This window comes from Lemur catta, chromosome 6 (assembly GCF_020740605.2).
Source record: "Lemur catta isolate mLemCat1 chromosome 6, mLemCat1.pri, whole genome shotgun sequence".
Lineage (NCBI taxonomy): Eukaryota > Metazoa > Chordata > Mammalia > Primates > Lemuridae > Lemur > Lemur catta.
This window is the reverse complement of record NC_059133.1, coordinates 20330679-20351443: the sequence shown is the minus strand read 5'-3', so window position 1 is coordinate 20351443 and position 20765 is coordinate 20330679. Positions and strand designations below refer to the sequence as shown.

Genomic DNA, 20765 nt, shown 5'->3' with positions numbered 1-20765 from the left:
TTGTTTTGCTCTTTTTCTTTAAGGGGGGGGAAAAAAAGGTCAAGGATATCTTTTCATGTCAATAAATAGCGAAATACATAAGCATTTCTATCGAATCCTCCATAATTTATTTAACCAGTCCCCTATGGTAAGACATTAATCTTGTTTATGATCTTTTATGCTACAATAAACATTGGTAAACATCCTGTACTAACCAGTTTACCAACTTGTCCGATTCTCTCTTTGAGGTCCATGTCTACAATTAGAAGTGCTGGATACAAGAGTACGTAGGGAATGTATAATTTAAACTTCCATACACCTAACAGAAAGTTTGCAAACCAATTTCGAAAGCAGTTTGCCAGAATGCGTTAAGATCCCTAGATGGTTCCCTGCGGCGACGAAGTGGTCTGCTGAGCTGCGGAGGATGGGGTATGAGGGGTGCGGAGTAGGGTGGAGAGGACAGTGCCCTGGCCCCGGGGGAGGGGCTGTTGGGTGACAGAGACAAAGGGGTGTGTGGTGGGGTCAGGTCACAATGAGCAGAAGAGGATAAAATGGGGTCCCGCGGGGTGGTTTAGGCGGAGGTAGACACTTAGGTTTCAGCTTGGGAAGAAGAGCAGTGGGATTACGGTCGGCAGTCGAGGTAATGGAATCGAAGGGCAGAGGCTGTTGTGGGCTAGTCATCAGGCTAAAGCGGAGGTCCCTCCCGAGTGAGCATCTACACCTGGGCGCCCCGACATCCACCGGTGCCCGGTTCATCTGCGCCCCCTATGGCTCCATGCTCTAGGCAGGGCATGGTCTGGCTCCAGGGACCCGACTGTCTCTGGCACTGAGCAGTTGATAATCAACACCCCACCCAGTCCTCAGTCACTCAAGGACAGAAAAGCTTGCTGAACACGACTGCTTGCCCACCTGCCAGAGAGGCCAGGGAAACAGGGCACCCTGCAAGGTGTGTTAAGAGAAGTGTGGAACTGTCTTGATAACAGATGGCCATGAACGACCAGTTTATGTTACCGTACTACACCGCCCAAAGCAGCCCTGCAATGGGCATGTTTAACACCCCCATGGGGAAACTGCAGCGACAACTGTACAAAGGGGAGTATGCTATATTCAAGTATGCACCTATGTTTGAGAGTGACTTCATCCAGATCAGCAAAAGAGGGGAAGTGATCGATGTGCACAACCGTGCCGGAATGGTGACAGTAGGCATCGTCCGCACCAGCCCCAGCCTCACACTACCTGATGTCATCCTGCTGGCCCAACCAGCTGCTGCCAGTGATGACAGCAGTGCCAGATGTGGCCCTGCCACCCAGGAAGGAGGTAGTAAGCCTACACAGATCTTAGAGCTGACCAGGCTGTTTCCCTTGAAGTGTGTAAAGATAACCATTCATAACAGTATAAAACAACAGCTCCGCCTGAAGCTTATCACTGGCCGCTCTTTCTACCTTCAGCTGTGTTGCCCTTCAGATACAAGAGATCTTTTTGTTCACTGGGAAAACCTTATTTACATCCTGAGACCACCAATGGAGGCTTACAGCAGTACCCAGGCCATGCTAGCTGGGAACATGTTGAGCTCACCTGTGTTTGAGGATGAGCACCGGAGCCCAGTGGTAAGTCTTTGCAGAGACTAGAAGGTGGGGCCAGCATGCTCTGGGGAGAGCAGGTAAAGGTCCTGCAGAGCACCTGCAGGTGCTGAGGCTTACCTGCAAAATGCATTGCATTTGGAAGGGCTCGAGGCCAAACGAGCTTCCATTTGGGGGCTGTGGCACATTGCAGAGGTTCCTAGGGCTTCTGCAAAGTGTTCCTTAAGTCTGATTTCAGGGTCCTTAGCTGTCATCAACTCTTAATTTCATATCCATTGTTGTAATGCTGTCTGTAATGCACCCTGACCATCCAATCTATTCTTGAACACATTCTGCTTCAACCTAGGCAGGCTGATATGTTGTGGGACATAATGTCTGCCTGTGACTGCCACTCATGTACATCAGTGGCAATGCAGCACGCTTATGTACATGTGCAACAATGTCCTCTTGTTGTTAAGCTATAGGAAGAGAAGGGAGACCTTGCTGGTCTCACTTTCTTTACTTCATTTATTTGTTCTCCCCCTAGGCATATGCCATGAAGCTCTGTGGCGGGAAAGATCAAGTCAGCATCACGAGACTTCGCATGAACAGTGAAGTGTTTGGGCCTACCTATTTTGGTTATGGAAGGGAGACGTGAATCCAGCATGCCTCCCACATATACTACATTTATGAGTTCATGCACTACTACAGTCACATAATCTATAAAGGGGCAGTGGTGGCAGCTGGAGTAGTGGTGACAACAAGCACTACTGCAGGTGCCATGGGTGTGGCCGCAACCAAGTCCACAGACTCAGGAGAGAAAAAAGGCCCAGGAGGAGGCATACCCTGCATGGGCAAAGTGGTTGCTTCCAGTATATCTTAATATTGTTCTAGTGCAATATGTTCTAGTGCTGTAAGCACATTCTTGCCCTCAAAGGGTACTTGGAGCACATCAGCAAGAGCTGCTGGCCTCTCCCCAGAGGACAGCATGAGTGTGGTGATTGTAGGAGCAGAGAGACTACTAGCAAGGCCATTGCAGAAACAGCTGAAGAGTCAGTATCATGACCTCCTCATCTCAACCTTGCAGAATGAAAGCTACATGAATGAACAAGATGGAAGCCAGAAGGTCTCCACCCAGCAGGATTGACCCTCTAGTAAATAGCCTCAAAGCCCTGTACCACACATGGTGCAGAGGTGCACAACTCATCTAAGACCATTGAGGAAGGTAGTATCATTTGCCATAATGCAATCCATCAATTCAAATTCTCTGCTCTAGTAACATATGCTCTACTAACAGAAAGGGTAGCAATAAAACTAATGGCAATTTATGATCAGGCTCTCAAACATCTTTAACTTTCCCTTAACTTGATATTTGCAATTAAATGAATAGATGACAAAATAAAATGTTGGAGATTACTCTCAAAGATATGATCCTACATTAGAGCCAAAGAGAATTCTTCTAAAACTTCCAAATATATAACCAAGGACAAAAGCAACAAATACTAAGTAAGAAAATGTAAATGAAGGCAGGAAAGCAGCATGATATTATAGTTTTTAAAAATCCAGGTTTTAATCATAGCATTGCCACATACTAACTGTGACGTTGAGTAGATAACCTGTTTCCCCCTTTAAATGGTTACCTTAAGAATTAGCGATTATATGTGTGAAGTATCTGGCACATAGTAGGTATTATGTAAATGATAGTGTTGAGAAATGAATTTGAGTTTAATCATACTTTCCGGAAAGGTCTCTTCATTCTTGATTTCCCTTCTAATGCTTTGCCCAACTTAAATCTTAATTAACTGCTTTGAAATTATTCCATAAAAGCTCTATTTACAGTAAATCTTCTTAGTATTTTCCAAGAATTTTAATCCCCTGATGTTATTTAGAATTCTAAATTTTCATGAATTTGAAAGGAATTGCTTCTTATAGAAACTTCAATCTAGTCACGATGGAAGGATAAAATGCCATATAATATATTCATCAGCATAAATTCAAAGTACCCATCTTTTAGCCTGTTCATTCCAATTTTAGTATTCTTAGAGGCAGAAAAAAAAAACCTAAAACCTTAATATAGGATCAATTCAAAATCTAGATTAAAAACTGGAAATTAGATAATTTTAGAATTGTAAGATCCATACGATTAGTCAAGTTTCTAATTTTGCAAGTAAAAAATCTGTTTGAGTCCAAAAGTAATATATCATGTAGTTTGATAACCCAGAACCATAATGTATAGGTTACCTGGCCCCTAATTGAGTCTGTATTCTTTCCATAATACTCATGTTTCTAAAGCTTAGCACTATGCTTTGAATATAAAAAATACTTGATGCACATTTGATGGATCCAATTAAATTAAGGGTTACTAAGGGTTATAAATGTGAAATATAATTTATTCCAATCCAACAAATCTAGGTACATAAAAATTTACATAGCACTGTGCTAATTGCTCTGATCCCAAAGACTCTTGTAAAGACTGTAAGGAAACAGTTTTTTCATCAGACCCGCACAGTGCTTATGGCTTAGTGATTTTTAATGGCCTTCAAAAAGGCTTCAGACATGAAAAATGACTTCAAAAAGTGAAAAACATTTTGTAGGCTGGATGTTCTAGCTTTGCAAATTCCAAGGTTATATTACTGAGAAATCACATCTAATCATAAAATAAAATTACTTTGGGGCAAATAATTTCAAACAAAAAACTTTTTTAAAAAACACCCTTCATATTTTGCAATAAAAATTACTTCATGTGGTACGTAGTTTCATTTTAATACATTTCATATGATGCTGTGGACTCGCTAGGAGGTTTTAAAATGATCATACCGTAAATTCTTTGCAGGTAGGGACCAACTTTATCTTTGTATTCAAGCATGCTTACTACATTGCAGGCCCTTGATAAGCACAGAATGAATGATTATTAAAAGCATTGCACATTTTGTATTTCTTTTCTAAGTCTTCAATATAAATACCATTTGTCTGACTCAGTCTCTTCTTAAATTTTTTATTCCCTTGGTAAATATTGTTTCAATTTGCTTCTGATTGCAAATCCTGATGCTTGTTACCAGCAGATCTCATTACTAGGTCACAGAGTTTTCTTAAAATTCTAACACAGTACATATCCTCTCACTTCATATCTTTTAATCAAACAATTTAAGAGAGAGATTAAGTAAATTAAGAATAAATAGTAGAAAAAATTTTAAAAATTGCTATTTGTGAATGGTTGAGGAGGGTTGATTCATATGCCTAGAAAACCTAGGTGATAAACTAAAAAATAAGATGAATTCAGATATGTCACAAATTGTATATATGTGTATATTTATGTATTTTTATTGCAAAACATAAAAATCATTCAATATAGTTTTGTAATATATATATGTGTGTGTGTGTGTGTGTTACATATATACACATAGAAATGCTAAAGGAGAGCCCATAAACAGTAATATTCACAGACAAACATATACACACACATTCTTAGGAATTTATAGTGAGGAGAACATTAGTGAAATAATCATACTGCTGGTTTGTTAGATTAAATCCAGGAAAGAAAAGCATACTGCATCTCAAGTAAATTTATAGATTAAACGCAGTAACAACTAAAATCCAATAGTGATACTTTTCAAACTCAACATAGTAATTATAAAATATAGATTTTAAAAATCAAGCAACCAAGTCAGCTAATAGTTTTAATGTAATAATGAATAATATCAACAGTCATGTGGTTAAAAAAAAAAAAAGAAAGCAGAAATAAACAAGGTTTCAGAAGTAAATCCAAAACAAACAGGATGAAATATAATGAGAGGAATATGAGTTACTGTTCAATGGAAAGTCACAGGAAAACTAGGGATTAACAAGTAAAAACAGCATTGAGCCATATTTTGAATTTATGTTAAAAGGAATTCCAGATGAGATAAATTAAACAAAAAATAGGACTGAGGAGTCTAATGAATGTGAGAGTTTAAAAAACTACAATGACATACTTGCATATGGAGACAAAGAAAAGCTAAAGATTGAAAAACATTTTGTGGTAAATGTAACCAAAATATCTAAGTAACTAATATATTTATTGACACAATTCCGATCTTCAAAGAAAAATAGCCAAAGAAAAAAATCTAATATTAAAAAATTGTATTGTGAGGGTACATCCTCATTCTTTCAAAAGCACATTTTGGCTTGTGATTATCTTTCTATGTTTTTTTAACAGCAATTTTTGTGAAACCATGGATAAGTCAAAAATTCGTGTTATTTCTGAATATGAGTTCCATCGTGGAATCAATGCTGCACAGACAGCTTGAAATATCAATGAAGTTTTGGGGAAGGGTGTGGCTAACAAATGTATTGTACGTCCTATCCAGAAACCCCAGGATTTGTTGATAAAGTACAGTTTTAATACTTCCTTAATGATGCATATGTTTATTACCTTGATTGTGGTGATGGCAGCACAAGTGTATACATATGTCCAAATTCACCAAATTGTTTACATTAATTATGTTCAGTTTTGTGATTACCAATTATACCTCAGTGAAGTTGAAAAAAATTAAAAGAATAAGAAATGAAAAAATTATAAACCCAAAACAAGTTACTACCAAGCCTAATAATAAAATCAAATAAAAAAAATAAACATTAGTAAGGTGGTGGAAAATCAAATAATCATATTATTGATGGCTTTTTGATTAGAACAATCTGGCTGTTACAGTAAGAGCCCGGATTATTTTGTTCCAAAAATTCTGCTTTTTAAGATATTACATAATGATTTAAAAATGTGTTTTTATAAAGACATTAATTTTATGAGAGGAGGAAATAGGTTAAAACCTTCAATTACTGGTAAACTGTTCAGCAGATGAGGGTATATTAATAAAATAAAACTTGGGTTTATTAATTTCCTTTCCCTTTTACCAATATAGATATGAAATCAAAATCTATTTGTGAAAACATTAATTGATGACATGAAACCTTAGAATATGCACATTTGTTCATTGATTCAGTCAAGTATTAATTAATTCTAACTATTTTCCAGGAACTAGGCTGGCATTAAACCATACGTGTTAGGCATCAAAAGTTTGAATCTCTACCTTTATGGAACTTACAGTCCAGAATACATTATTGACAACAGTTCTGTAAAGGTTAGGATAAACTGTCTTAAAAGTCCTATGAAGAGATTTTTTTAAGTACTATACATTGATTTGAAAATCGTATTTAGCTTTTCACAATAAATTACTATTGGAATTTGAGCAGCTATGATCAAATTATGATACAGCTATGTGAAAAACATGATGGTTTCTTATTTGTTGCAAAACAGAAAAAAATATTTTTGAGATATAACACTTCTGGACACTTACTGTGAATTTTTTTCTATTCTAGACTGTTTTTTCCACCCCTGTTCTACATAGTTAACCTTCTAATAGTATAATCTTTCATATTAAGTTTTTTTTTCATCCTGTGCAGAGATATTTTCATACGGCTTCAAATTCCCTAACTATGGAATATTCTGCTCATTTCTGAAACTCCTCTAAGGGCTTATGGTCCATAACACACAACAGGAATTTAAAGGTGATACCACAGAATTAAAGTTGATTTAACGAATAGTGAAATGCTTTTAAACTTATATATAGTCAATGGTTTAGTGTTCTGGTTTCATTTTTGGATTGTACTCTAAAATCTTCAGTAGTCCACATTCACATTATTCTACAATGTTCCACTGTGCTGAGAAAAAAAAATCACTGGCTATGCTTTTAAGTAATCCTAATATATTTCCTTGTAACTTTATTACTTTTAATCACTTTTTAAAAATAGCATTCTTTAAAATGATATATTTCAGGATCATAAATATTAAAACCTCATAAACAAAACTTTGCTGCATAACCAATTAAAAAATTAAAATTCCATAAATTATGTCTTTTCATATGCACATACATGCACAGCAAGTTATAAGTCCATTTTACTTGATACTTTAATTGAAGAAAAATCATAAAGTAAACCAAATACTAATTCGATTTTCAAGGGGGGTGGAAACTTAACCTTAAAAACACAGGTGACCATTTTTATGTTTCATTGTACCTTAATAAAAGCAAACCTTTACCTGTGCAAGCATGGGGAAGCCAAGGTTTCTACATCCATTACAAGGAGTTAATGCTTCCCAGAGTCCTGAGGGCCCACAAGTGTTTTCGTCATCTTCTTCTTCTTCCACTTCTCCTGGTGACAAATTTATGGTAGATGAGGTTCTCTGAAATTAAATTTATATTATACCAATATATTACATCAATGTTATTTAGATATCTTAACATCAATTAAATTACATAAACTACTTGTGGTGTATCTCAGCAAACAAAAATCAGTTCACTTCTGGCCATAGTTAATGGCTATGCCATGAGAATGAGCCAAAAATGTGTACAATTCAATTTAAGTTAAAAATGAAAAAACTGGGTGAGAAAGACATACAAAATAAGATATGCAGGTCATAATGAAGAATAGAACATGATAATGACCCAGAAATATATCTGAATAGCAACAAATGAGAAAAATCTTACGGTTTATCAAGAATTTAGGTATATGCATAAAACTAAGGAAAACTGTAATCAGAGGACTAACATGAAAATACTTTATTGAAACGGGAATTGCTGAAAAACCTATTTCATTCACAATGTCACCAAAAGTAAACTTCATAAAATTTTATATCACACATACAACAGGGATAATACTTTTACAGTTCATAATGGACTTCCATGTTGAGCATGAATATTGTTACCTCCCAAATCCCATGAAAGTGATAGTAAGAGATTTGTAAAAATGTTTAAAATATAAGGACAAGGACGACAGGAGAGATGCTAGCAGATGAGCGGTATGAAGAAGCTTTTGGATAATGATGAGTAACCTTGAATAACACATGGGTAAGTATTACCTGGTTTGGCAAATTTGAGAACACTGAAAGCAAAGAGCCTTCATGGGGGAAGGGGAGGGACTCACTACCTATGAAGATGTACGTGGGGCTGAAACAGGAGGGAAACTCAATCTCAGAAGGAATTAGACCCCTAAACTCATCTCCTTTTCACCTAGGCAGGAAATTAACTTTCACCACTGGCAAGAAATTAGAGGTTTATATTCTGAAGAAGTTGAAAGAAACAGATTATGAATTCTAAGAATCCATATAAGCAAAGACGTGCCTCTTTAAAAACAAGGGAATTACTATCTATGTAGCAAATAAAGATTCCCAATCCACCCAGTGCCTTCCCATATTTGCCTTAGAGAACATGGCAGGCTTATATCCCCCAGATGGACGACTAGAATACGCCTCTCTGTAGACATTGGCTTTCCTCCCAAAAAGAGATCTATAAATAACTAGGAAAACGGTGGGGTCTATGTCGTAATCCCTACTGTGAAGCCCACCTCTGAACAAGCTCTGCTTACATAAACGGTTCCTAATGTTTAGTTACATAGTAACCACACATCTGAGGAAAGCCTCTAACAGAGACTAAAATAAATATGAAAAAGTTACAAATAGTATTCACAGAGAGATAGAAGATATTTGCATCCATGAAAACAAGAACAGAATGCTACAAAATAAATAAATATATAAAACCCAATAAGGGTTAGAAAATAAATATGAGTAAATTTCCCCAAAGGTAGAACAAAAGATGAAGAGAGGTTAAAAGTTAGGAAAACTAGGGGATCAAACCAAGAGGTCCAACATCTGAACAACAAGAGTTCCAAAAATTAAAACGAGATTAGAGATGGGAAGATCAAAGAAATAAAGCAAGAAAGTTTGCAGAAACTGAAGAAAAATTCCATATTCTTAGAGCCTGCTGAATGCTCAGCAGACTTAATTTTTTAAAAAAGAGACACGCATGTATAAATAAGAAGAGAATAAATCTGTCTAAAGATCTTCAGAATGTAGTGTTCTATACAACTCTGATAGACCATGATTACTGAAGTTAGTAAAGACATTCTTTACATTGAATTATGAATAGCACCCTCCCCCCAAATTTGCTGCTTTTAAAAAATAGAATATAAGACATTCTTTTTGCTATTTAAAAGAACTTGTTTTTCTGCATTGACATCTTAACTTTCCCTTTATCAAAAATCAGTAACTAAGAAATAATGAAATTAAATATTTTTTCAATCAGTTACTGTCCATAAAATACAACAATATTAACACCTATGTTATACTGAGAACTTATTATGTGGCTTGGAATGTCATAGAACTATTATTGCTCGTTAATTATTTTAATTCACACCATAGCCCTTTGAGGCTAATATTATTTTTTTCCCTCATTGCATAGATGAGGAAACTAAGGCACAAAGGATCAAGAAAAAGCCAAAGTCACAGAGCTGGTAAGTGGTAGAAAAAAGATTCTAACCCAGGCTACTAAACTGTAGAGCTCACTCCTGTGACCACTATGTTCCATGACCTCCAATTTGCCACAAGATCTCGTAAAAGACAATATAGTGAAAAACCAAGCTGATGTAATTGCAGTTTAAATAAAAGAGGTATGTTTGGTGAGTATGTTTTTGCTATCTAATGGTACTCCTGAGAGCATTTTTCCATCTGTGACAGTCAGTGAAAATTTCTATTATTTGATACATAGCAACCCATACTTTCATAAATACACATTTCTCAAGTCAGTAATAAAAGGTGATTATCATAGAGACTTTTGATCCTACGGATCCTGTGGGTGAAAAAATCGTGAAAAGTCCAAAACCTTAATCTAGCAAGAGAATCTAGCAAGAGAATCTATATATATGTGATGAAACTGTCCACAAGAATAAATAAAATGATCAAAGAGGCATCTTTCACCAACTCATGATCAGCTAACATGACAAGGCACTATAAACCATTATATACTTGGCTAAGAACTGTCAACATTTCATAGATTTATCAGTTCTTTTTTATTTTGTTAATGGTGCTTCAATTATTTAATCCAATCATATGGGGAACTTCTTCCATCTCTTTCTGCTCCTCAAAGAAATAATTTGTTTATATCTCTTCCCTGCTCTTAAATCTCCAATTATTTCCCATTGCACAACAAATAATATCCAAATTCCTTAATTTGGCTTCAAGGTTCTATGGTGAAACTATTTTTCAGCCTTTTTTCTTGGAAGGCAGCTATGCTAACTACTATACCACTAACGAATCAGCCCTTTTTCTTATTCCATTATACTCACCCCAGATTATAACCAAGCAGAACTATTTCCCTTTGCCTAATCATGCTCCATGCTTGTATCCAGGCCTTCCACCTTACTCGTCTGCACAGCATAGTGTAGTGGTTGAGAGTTTAGGCTCTAAAATTAGACAGTCTTGGATTCAAGTTCGAACTGTTCCACTTATTAGCTGTATGATTTTCAGCAGATATGACCACTGTCAGCCTCACTTGCCTTACCTATGCAATGGAAAATAATAGAGTAGAACCTCCTCCAGGATTTTTTCCTGATAATTAAGAGAGGTAATAAATATAAAGTGCCTGACATATAATAAGGTTTCAATAAATATTAACTATCATTTTTAGCTATTATTTTCTTATAATCCCACTGATTCAAAATACAGTTCAGATTTCATCCCTTACATAAAATTTTCCAGATTTCACACAAACAGAAATGATGTCATTCGCTTCTGAATGTCTATAGCTCTTTTGTGAGTGTGTGCATCATGGATTTTCACGCACACCTTGAGATGATAGATGGCATAGTGGCAAAGAGCATTCATTGTCTTTGAAGTCAAATCGACACACACTAAGTCTTAGCTCTGCCACTTCTAAGACGTGTGACTTTAAGCAAATCCCATAATCTTATTAATCATTAGTTTTCTAATCTGCAAAGGTAGGTATAATAATTCATGTTTTAAGGGCTGTATGTGGATAAAATTAATTGCTTGACAGTGACTGGCACATAAAAGTAATCAATAAGTACTGCTATTTTTATTATTTTTATCCTGAAAGAGTTTTATAAACACATAGCATGCTCACACACACACACACACACACACACACACACACACACCAGATGTGTGGCTTATTTACCCCAGTTAAGTAAATTATTTGAAAGAAAATATTGCTGCCTTATTCATATTTGTATCTCTTATAATGTGTTGTGCATAATGAAACAAATATTTATTGAATGAATTATTGAATGAATAAACTTCAAATTATCATTTTCATTTGAATACCTAGAAAACTTTACTAATATTAAAGGGTATACATAATTGTATCACAAATATCATGATGGCTAATTTTAGTTTTATTTTATATTAACCATTACCAGTAGCTTTAGCAGAAATGAGGAAATTTATCAGTGGTTTAGCACTGCCCCCTAAAGACAGTACATAAATTGGCTGTGTAAAACCATAATTTTTAACTTTATTTCTTTACAGTTAAAGATGTCTTGAAAGGATTCTATCAAACTGAACATAATCTTCAATTACATATGAGAAGGAAGCCACCTGAACACACTTAAATTCATAGGGTTTCCTTTATGTCAAATGCCTTTTAAAGTGTTTACTGGAGTTCCAACTGTGCTCCTAAATTTCCAAAATATATGTGAAAATTCTTTTAAAAAGAACAGGCAGACCTAAACCTATATAGTTTGAGACTATTTGCTTTCTTGGCTATTACATAATAATAATATAGAAGAAAGATTGGCCCCATTCTATATTGCTACAAATAAAAAAACAGTCACAATACATAAATGCCATGGGGAGACAAGTTAGAGCTCAAAGAAAAACACTTTCAAGAATAATTATATCAGCCTAATATTGAAGAGATATGATTTCCCTGTGAGGTAGTATATGTGTGTGTGTGATTATAATTATAATATAATTATAATAATTTATAAAATGCTTTTGGATATAGAATAGTCCAATAAAGTATGGTAAGGATTATTTTAAAAGTGAAGAAACTGATGCTCAAGATGTTACTCAATTTGCAAGATCATTCTAAAAATGAGGCCACATTATAATCCAAGTTCTCAAACTCTAGGTCCTGTTAACTCTCTACCACACCATGAAGCAATCTCCTAATTCCTATTAACAGAACTCTTCAAAGGGTAACAGAAGTTCGAGACTGTCAATACAAAGGGACAGGCAAAAAGGCAGAATCCAGGAAGGATTCAACAATCAGAAATGGAGATCAGAACAAAGGACAATCTGAAATGGGTTAGCAATCTGGACTCCTTCATAGAATAGCCACAGGTCTTTTTGTCTTTGCTTTTCAAAAATGAAATTGCTTTTTTAATTTTTTATGAAATTTGAATTTATGCTTTTTATAAAACAAATCATTCAAAATAAAAACTTATGAATGAGAAAGTGAAGCTTTCCTAACCTCACTCCCACTGTAAACATTCAGCGAATATCCTTCCAGACTTTGTACCCTTGTCTGATGACTTTCTCAGGGTAAATTCACAAATAATCAATTATATACCAAAGGGTAATTGTATATTCATTTTAAACTTTCTACATATGCCAATGTTGTATTTAACCTATTCTCTACACAGTAATCAGAGAAATATTTTTTAATATGAGAATGTGATCATGTTACCTTCTTCCTTAAAAGCCTTCAATAGCTTCTCATTGTTCTTCAGATAATATTCAAAATTCTTAACATGATCCAAAAGGCTATACATGATCTGTCTTTATCTGCCTCTCTGGTCTATTCTACCCCTGACACTCTTCCTCCCCTTTGCTCATAACATTTAAACCCAATGCACTTGTCTCTTCCCCTTGAATATACCAAACTTACTTTAGCATGTGTGGTTTTCTCTGGCAGAGACTATTAGTTATCTCCCAACATACATTCTCTCCTTTTCCCTTTGTCCTTAGTTACAGAACACCTGTCCCTCTTTTATAGTAATAGAACCCCAACTTTTAGTTGAACACACATCTACTTTGAATACATACCACATTTCCCAGCCTCTGTTGCAGCTAGGTACGACCATGTGGTTAAGTTATAACCATGGGATATAAGAAGTGCTCTTAAAATGAAGAGGCACACCCTTCCTCCTCCTCTTCCTCTTTCTGCTGATTGGAATGCTAATGAAATAGCTGGAGCTGGAGAAGTTATCTTGGGCCATGAGGTATTCTTGGAATTAGAGGACATACACAATAGAACAACGAAATCCTGGGCTGCTCGTACTGGGGAGCCCTACCAACCTTGGACTGCCTAGTTCTACAGGAATTATCACAATTATAATTTTACAATTATTTGTGTGACTTTGGTTCAGTATCTCCTACCTCTGCTCAATGAAAAGCTGCATGATTGCAGAGATGTCAGTTGGGCTAGCTACCACAGCCCAGTACTTGGCCTACCACATTAAAGAACTATTCATTACATATGTGTTGAATGAATGAATGAGTAAATGAATGAACGAATGCCAGCTTGCCCTAAAAAAATGTTTTATTAATGCGAACATTCTCGTTAGTTCTAGGTGGCACCAATTAAACTGTAACCCAGATCTCGGTGTCCTTTGTTCTCTGACTCCACTTGTTCCCACTGTGTTCATCCCATATACAAACTAATGGAGAATTCAGCATCTATGTGATTTCATTAAAGGACACATTCATGTCAACCACTGGTGCACAATTTAGACTTTACCAAAAACTCTATAGCAGAGGAGAGTGGACTTTAAATTGCACAACTTAATCCCTCATCCTCCCCATCAATATTTTTCTTATAATAATGGTTGTGCAGAAGGATGCTTTTTATCTCTCCTTCCACCAAGAAGAATAGAATTCTTGGTGTCTATTTCTTCCCACAGATTATTCTCATTCAGCTCCTCAAATTCCTCTCCTCTTTATTATGCAGAGTAATTTCACTCTAATATACATCTTATCTGCAAATCTGCATAGCCAATCTCATTACAAAGGAGACTTTACACGAGAGTTACTATATTTTGTCAATTCGAAAGGCAATAACAACTATGCAATAGCTTGATATGTTGTATTGTATTTTTTATAATATTTTAAAATTTGGGATCTAGGAGTCTGTTGGGGCACTGAGGGGAATAATGTGTAAAGTGTTAAGCTGATTAGTTATGCCAAAACTATGACAGTGCCAATAATCAAATAGATGATAGGTCAGTGATTATATTACTCAAAAAGGAGCAGATTCACTTAAATTTAGTCTCGAGAAAGAGATCACATGCCACAGTTTAATACTTTAGTGATGCTCAGAAAACTTAGTATCAAATGTAGTATTTCCATAAGCTTATTAACATTAAACATCTGTTTAAATTTTTCCAAAAAATCACTCTGGAAGGCTACCCTATACTATCTTTTCACTGCAACCATTTGCTCCAGGTTAGTGATATATGCAAAAGCTGAAACATAAAGCCTTCTGAAAAGTAACGTTTTTCTGAGATTCATTTGGAGTTAGTTATGAATTTTAAACTGCATCTATATCTGCAAAGGAAAGAAAGGAAGAATACAAGTCTTTATGCCAACAAATACAATGAGTATACTTGCATCTACCTAGCATCCACATACCAAAATGATGTTACTGTGTATGGTGATATTTTAAACTTAAGGATTTGTCAGTGTCAATTGTATTTCGCATTTATTAAAGAATAGAATTGCTATTAAAGCAATTATTTTAGTTGCAAGGAATATTGAAGGATAAGCTAAGGAGAGCCATTCTCTACATAAGACATTGTAATTCCCCTAAAACGCTCAGTTCTGACACATTTTGTCCCTGCCTGCTGTTCACATATCTGACATCCTTTGCATGCCATCTGGGAAACTTCAAAGAAGAATGCATTTGGTTTGTTCCCCTAATACATCAATTTGTATGTTTTTTATTATCTCTTACAACTTTTATTAATTTATCTGACTCTGACCTAGTAATTAGTACTGCTTATTTCACAAAATTAGAGAGAGAAAAGTCTAAACTGATGCCAGATTTATGCACAACAGGCAGAAGCTAATCTCAAAAACGTTAAGGTTACCTTAGAAAGCTTATTTAAACTTTATTTAGTTTTTTCAGCAGGATTCAGTACAGAAGGCAAAATGTATAACTTTTGGAAAACTATACTCTCCGTCATGACAGATTGTTTTACATAAACAAATATAATTTTCCAAAAGTCTCTTTTTTTAAATCAAATTTATTAAAGTATTATTTACATGCATAACATGCACCCATTTTAAACATATATACCTGTGCAATCACCACCACAATCAGGATACAGAACATTTCTATCACCACAGTTACCTTGTACCCCTTCCCCGTCAACATTCCTCTACCCATATCTCCAGAGATCTTTTTTCTGCCACTATATTAAATGGCTTTTTTGGAACTTCACAAAAATAGAATCACAAAGCGTACATTTTATATTTGGAATCTTTTGCTCAGCATAATGTTTTTGAGATTCATCCCTATTTTTTACATATCAGTAGTTTATTTCTTTTTAATGCAAAGCACTATTTCATCGTATGGATATGACAAAATTTGTTTATATATTCATCTGTTGACAGACATTTGGGTTGTTTTCAGTTTGAGGCCATTACAAATAAAGTTGCCCTAAGTATTAGCATTAAAGTCTGTGTGTAGACAAAAGTTTTTATTTCTCTTGGATAAATACCTAAAAGAGTAGGTCACATAGTAAGTGTATCTTAAAGTTTTTAAGAAACAGTCAAAATATTTTCTAAAATGTTTATACCATTTTACGTTCCCATCAGCTATGTATGAGAGTTCCAGTAGCTCCACATTCTTGACAACACTTAATTTTAGCCATTCTAATGGGTATATAGCGTTCTCACAATAGTGCTTTTAATTTGCATTTCTGTGATCACTACCTTGGAGGCCATTTACATTCTTGTTTTCTGAAGTACCAGTTCAAATGTTTTATAAATTTTTATTGGGCTGTTTGACAACTTTTTGTTGAGTTGTAAGAGTATTTTTTAAAACATTCTATATTCTAGACATACATCTTTGTACTCTTGATATGATATGTAAAATATCTTTGCCTACTCCAAAGTTGCAAATATATTTTCCTATATTTTATTCTGTAAATTTAACATTCTTGCTTTTATATTATAGTGTCTGTTCCACAGAGTTAATCTTCATGTAGAGCATGAGGTAAGGATTGAGGTCCATTTTATTTTTTTATATGGATAAGAGTTGTTTCAGCCCCATTAGTTGAAAAGATGATCCTTTCCCCATTGAAGTGCCCTGGAACATTTTTTGAATATCAATTGACCATATTCGTGTGGGTCTATTTCTGAACTCTCTATTCTGTTCTATTTATCTATAAATCTCTCTTCATGCCAATACCATTGACAGACTATAAGCCTGGAATCAGAAAATCATCTCAATTTGTGATTTTTTAAAATTATTTTGTCTATTTAAGCTTCTCTGCCTTTCCATATAAATTTTAGAATAAGCCTGTCAATATCTAAAAAGAATATATAGCCTGCCTTGATTTTGCTTGGGATGGAATTGAATATATAGTACAATTTAGGGAGAACAGATATCTTAACAATATTGTCTTTCAATTCATGAACATGGTACATCCTTCCATATATTAGGTTCTCTTTAATTTCCATCAACAATGTTTTTATAGTCTTCAGTGTACAGGTTTTGCACATATCTTGTTAAGTTTGCAAAGATAAACATGCATTTCATGTTTGTGAAAACATTTACAATATTATTATTATATTAATTTCAATTATTTCAATTTTCTTTTTCCCTCTAGCTTTATTGGGGTATAATTGACAAATAAAACTGTATATATTTAAGGTGTGCTATGTATTGTTTTGATATATGCATACTTGTGAATTATCACAATCAAGTCAATTAACATCTACATCACCTCACATAGTTACCATATTTTGTGTGTGTGGTGAGGACACCTAAGATCAACTCTCTTAGCAAATTTCAAGTATACAATCCATTGCTATTAACTATAGTTACCATGCTATACATTTGATCTCCAGAACTTCTCCATCTTATAACTGAAAGTTTGCACCCACACTTCAAATTTGGGTTCCTAAATTTCAAAATTAAAATTTTAATTTTGAATTGTTCCTTGTATAAAAAAATACAATTGATTTTTGTTTACTGAACTGTATCCTGCTCATATTTTAGTTCTAGTTGCTTTCTTAGATATTTTTTAGGATTTTCCATGTAAATGATCATAGCATTTATGAATAAACAGAGTTTCACTTCTCCCTTTAAAATCTGTTTGTTTTTATTTCTTGCCCTTGACTTATTGCACTGGCCAAAATCACCAGTACAATGGTGAATAAAAATGGCAAGAGTGAACAACCTTGTCTTGTCTCCAGTCTTAAAAGCATTCAGTCATTCAACATTGTGAAGTGCAATGTTAGCTGCAGACTTTTTTTAAAGGCCTTTATAAGGTTGAGCAAGTTCCTTCTATTCTCACTTTACTGAAAGTTTGTATCATGAGTAGATGCTTTTCTATAATTGTTGATGTGATCATAAAGTTTTTCTCCTTTATTCTATTAATATTAATCTAGTAAATTACATGAATTGATTTTATCTGTTAAAATAACCTTGCTTTTCTGGCATACATCCCACTTGGTCATGAAGTATTAGGTTATTAAGTATGAAATGTCCAATTTTCTTAAGTGCTGAGTTTGACAATTGCTATCTCTGACATTTCACTTTGACACTTCTTGTTTTTATTGTGAAGGTACATCCTCAGTCTTTCAAATGCACATTTGGCTTGTAATTACCTTTCAATTTTTTTTTTAGAGCAATGTTTGTGAAACCATGGATAAGTCAAAGATTTACGTTATTTTAGAGTATGAGTTCTATGAGTTCCATCATGGAACCAATGCAGCACAGACAGCTCAAAATACCAACGAAGTGTTTGGGAAGGATGTGGCTAATGAATGCACAGTACATCGATGTTTGAAAAGTTCCATTCTGGTAATTTTAATCTTGAAAAGGAGCCCCTTGGGCCACCTGAGACCAACGTGAATAATGATGAGCTGAACGCTGTAGCGGAAGCGAATCCATCTCAACCTACGCATAAATTAGCAGCAAGATTTGAGGTTACTATTCCAAAAATATTGGACCATTTGAAACAAATTGGCAAGGTAAAGAAGCTGGATAGATGGGTATCACATGAATTAAATGTGTGTCAGAAGAGAAATCATCTCGAAGCTTGCCTTTCTTTGCTGTCACAGCATAAAGGCCGACAATTTCTACACCATATTGTTACATGTGATGAAAAATGGATTCTTTTTGACAATTCCAAGTGTTCAGTGCAATGTTTCCATAAATATGAAGTGCCAAAACACAGTCCAAAACCAAATATTCATCAAAAAAAGCTAATAGTGTCTGTTTGGTGGTCCAGTACTGGTATTATCCACTACAGCTTCATAAAACATGGTCAGTCTATTACAGCAGATGTCTACTGCAACCAGTTGGACAAAATGGTGAGGATGCTTGTGATTAAGCAGCCGAGATTTGTCAATAAAAACAGGCTAATCCTCTTACAAGACAATATGACCACATATTGCACAAACAATGCTGCTCAAACTACAGCAGCTGGACTTGGAAACTCTGTCATCTACCATATTCACCAGACCTTGCACCAACTTACTACCACTTCCCCCAGGCTTTGGACCACTTCTTTCAAGGAAAAATATTCAATTCTCAACAACCTGTGGAAAACGCCTTTCATGATTTCATTGCCACTCGCTCTCCAGGCTTCTTCGTTGCTGGCTTAAACAAGCTACTGTTAAGATGGCAAAACTGTGTTGATAGTTTAGGAGCATACTTTGATTAATTGTACTGCTTCTTGTTTGAGATATAATAAACTACATTTTTGATTTGAAATTGGACATTTCATATTTAATGATTAAAAGTTATTTATTATTTTTGCAATGAGTACACATACATTTTAAGATCAACCTGAAGTTCTTGTGAACATAATTTCACTACCACTTAAATTAATTTAATTAAAAATGTATTATTTATACCCAGTATTCTAAAAAATGTATTTAAATTTATTAAATATTTATTAATCAGAAACTACTATCTATAAGGCTAAACTCAACGAGAGAAAGAAAAGATAAATATGTTACAAATTCTGAACTCAAGGTATAAACAGATGCGTGTGTGTGTGTGTGTATGTGTGTGTATATAACTAGACAGCAAAACTAGACCAAAATTATAAGTATTACAGAGATACTGAAACAAGGTGTTAGAAGAACATAAAGAGGAAGGAATTATTTCCAACCAGGGAGAGTGGAAAAAAGAATTCAGAAAATGCTTGCGTTTGAGCAATAGCACCTCATAAGAATTTTGACAAGAGAGGAAAAGGGAGACGGGAATGAGGCAGAGGGATTGCATGATTAAGGCAGCATGAATGTGCTTTGCTGTGTTCAGCAAAATAGGTATGAAGAAAGGCATGGTGAGGCTATGGAACAGAAAAAATAAATCCAGGCTCTATTGTGGAAAATGGATAGTTTAAAACAAGTTCAACATTTGTCAAGGCACAGTTTTCTACTTCTAATTCTATGGTAGCCCAAAACCAGAAAGTTTCTGTGTGTTGTTTCTCTTTGCAAATTACCATATTACAGATGGCTTGGACAACTCAATATATTGTTTTGAACTATGTGCTAGATGCTATATGAAGTATATCTTATTTTTATGATTGTAGAAACAATATTTCCTATTATTTGAGTATCCTCCAAAATGACTAGCAGTTCTGGGCACGTCATATGCATATACATTTTGATTGGACAGCTCTGGTCCCTTCACAGTCTCTATTTTCTCATTAGACAAATAGAAATGTCTTCAGTGCTAGTGTGTATGTAAATATGAATACATGTATGCACACGCATGCAAGTGTGTATGTACTGGACTGAAAAACAGAAAATAGGCATGTTTGATTGGGAAAATATGTTAAGACAGTCTTTCAATAACCCTGTTACAATTAAAAGATAAAAATTCTCATTATTAAATGGTAATATTTTACCATTTTCAATATACAATAGCATATTCCTTGCCATTCCTCTTCTTTATTTCATAAACATTTTTCTTTCTATTATATTTTAAGCCATTTTCTGGGGAAGCAATTGTTCAGTTATATGAAAGTAAAATTTTGGAAAAACAAAGTATATAATTGATGTGTATATTAATTAAGCCACCACAAATGAACAAAACTTAGGACTGAAGCATTGTATATTGAAAAGGAAATAAATACAAATTAGATATTAAGTCTGTTAGATCAGCAGAAAACATTAACTGTAGGTTATAATACTAAGTTGATGTAGAATAAATAAAA

At 34.6% G+C, this 20765-nt stretch overlaps 2 protein-coding genes across 7 annotated transcripts in view; one reads left to right on the top strand and one right to left on the bottom strand.

Moving 5' to 3' along the window:
- The window catches only part of ANKS1B (ankyrin repeat and sterile alpha motif domain containing 1B), a 950573-nt gene that overhangs the window by 697422 nt on the left and 232386 nt on the right, over positions 1–20765 (bottom strand). For all 6 annotated transcript variants that reach the window (XM_045553160.1, XM_045553161.1, XM_045553163.1 and 3 more), the window contains exon 9: positions 7609–7752. In XM_045553160.1, the coding sequence (XP_045409116.1) occupies positions 7609–7752 (144 nt within the window). The remainder of the gene's footprint in view (positions 1–7608; positions 7753–20765) is intronic.
- GARIN6 (golgi associated RAB2 interactor family member 6) lies at positions 969–2685 on the top strand. The gene is made up of 3 exons (XM_045554704.1): positions 969–1586; positions 2086–2192; positions 2433–2685. The coding sequence occupies exons 1-3, from the start codon at positions 969–971 to the stop codon at positions 2683–2685; spliced, it is 978 nt and encodes a 325-aa protein (XP_045410660.1).

Bases quoted from the DNA above. Each gene is read 5' to 3' on its own strand.
- GARIN6 (XM_045554704.1), top strand. From the start codon at position 969: ATGAACGACCAGTTTATGTTACCGTACTACACCGCCCAAAGCAGCCCT. The intron at 1,587-2,085 runs GTAAGTCTTTGC...TTCTCCCCCTAG, and splicing joins ATGAGCACCGGAGCCCAGTG to GCATATGCCATGAAGCTCTG. The intron at 2,193-2,432 runs GTGAATCCAGCA...ATATTGTTCTAG, and splicing joins TTTGGTTATGGAAGGGAGAC to TGCAATATGTTCTAGTGCTG.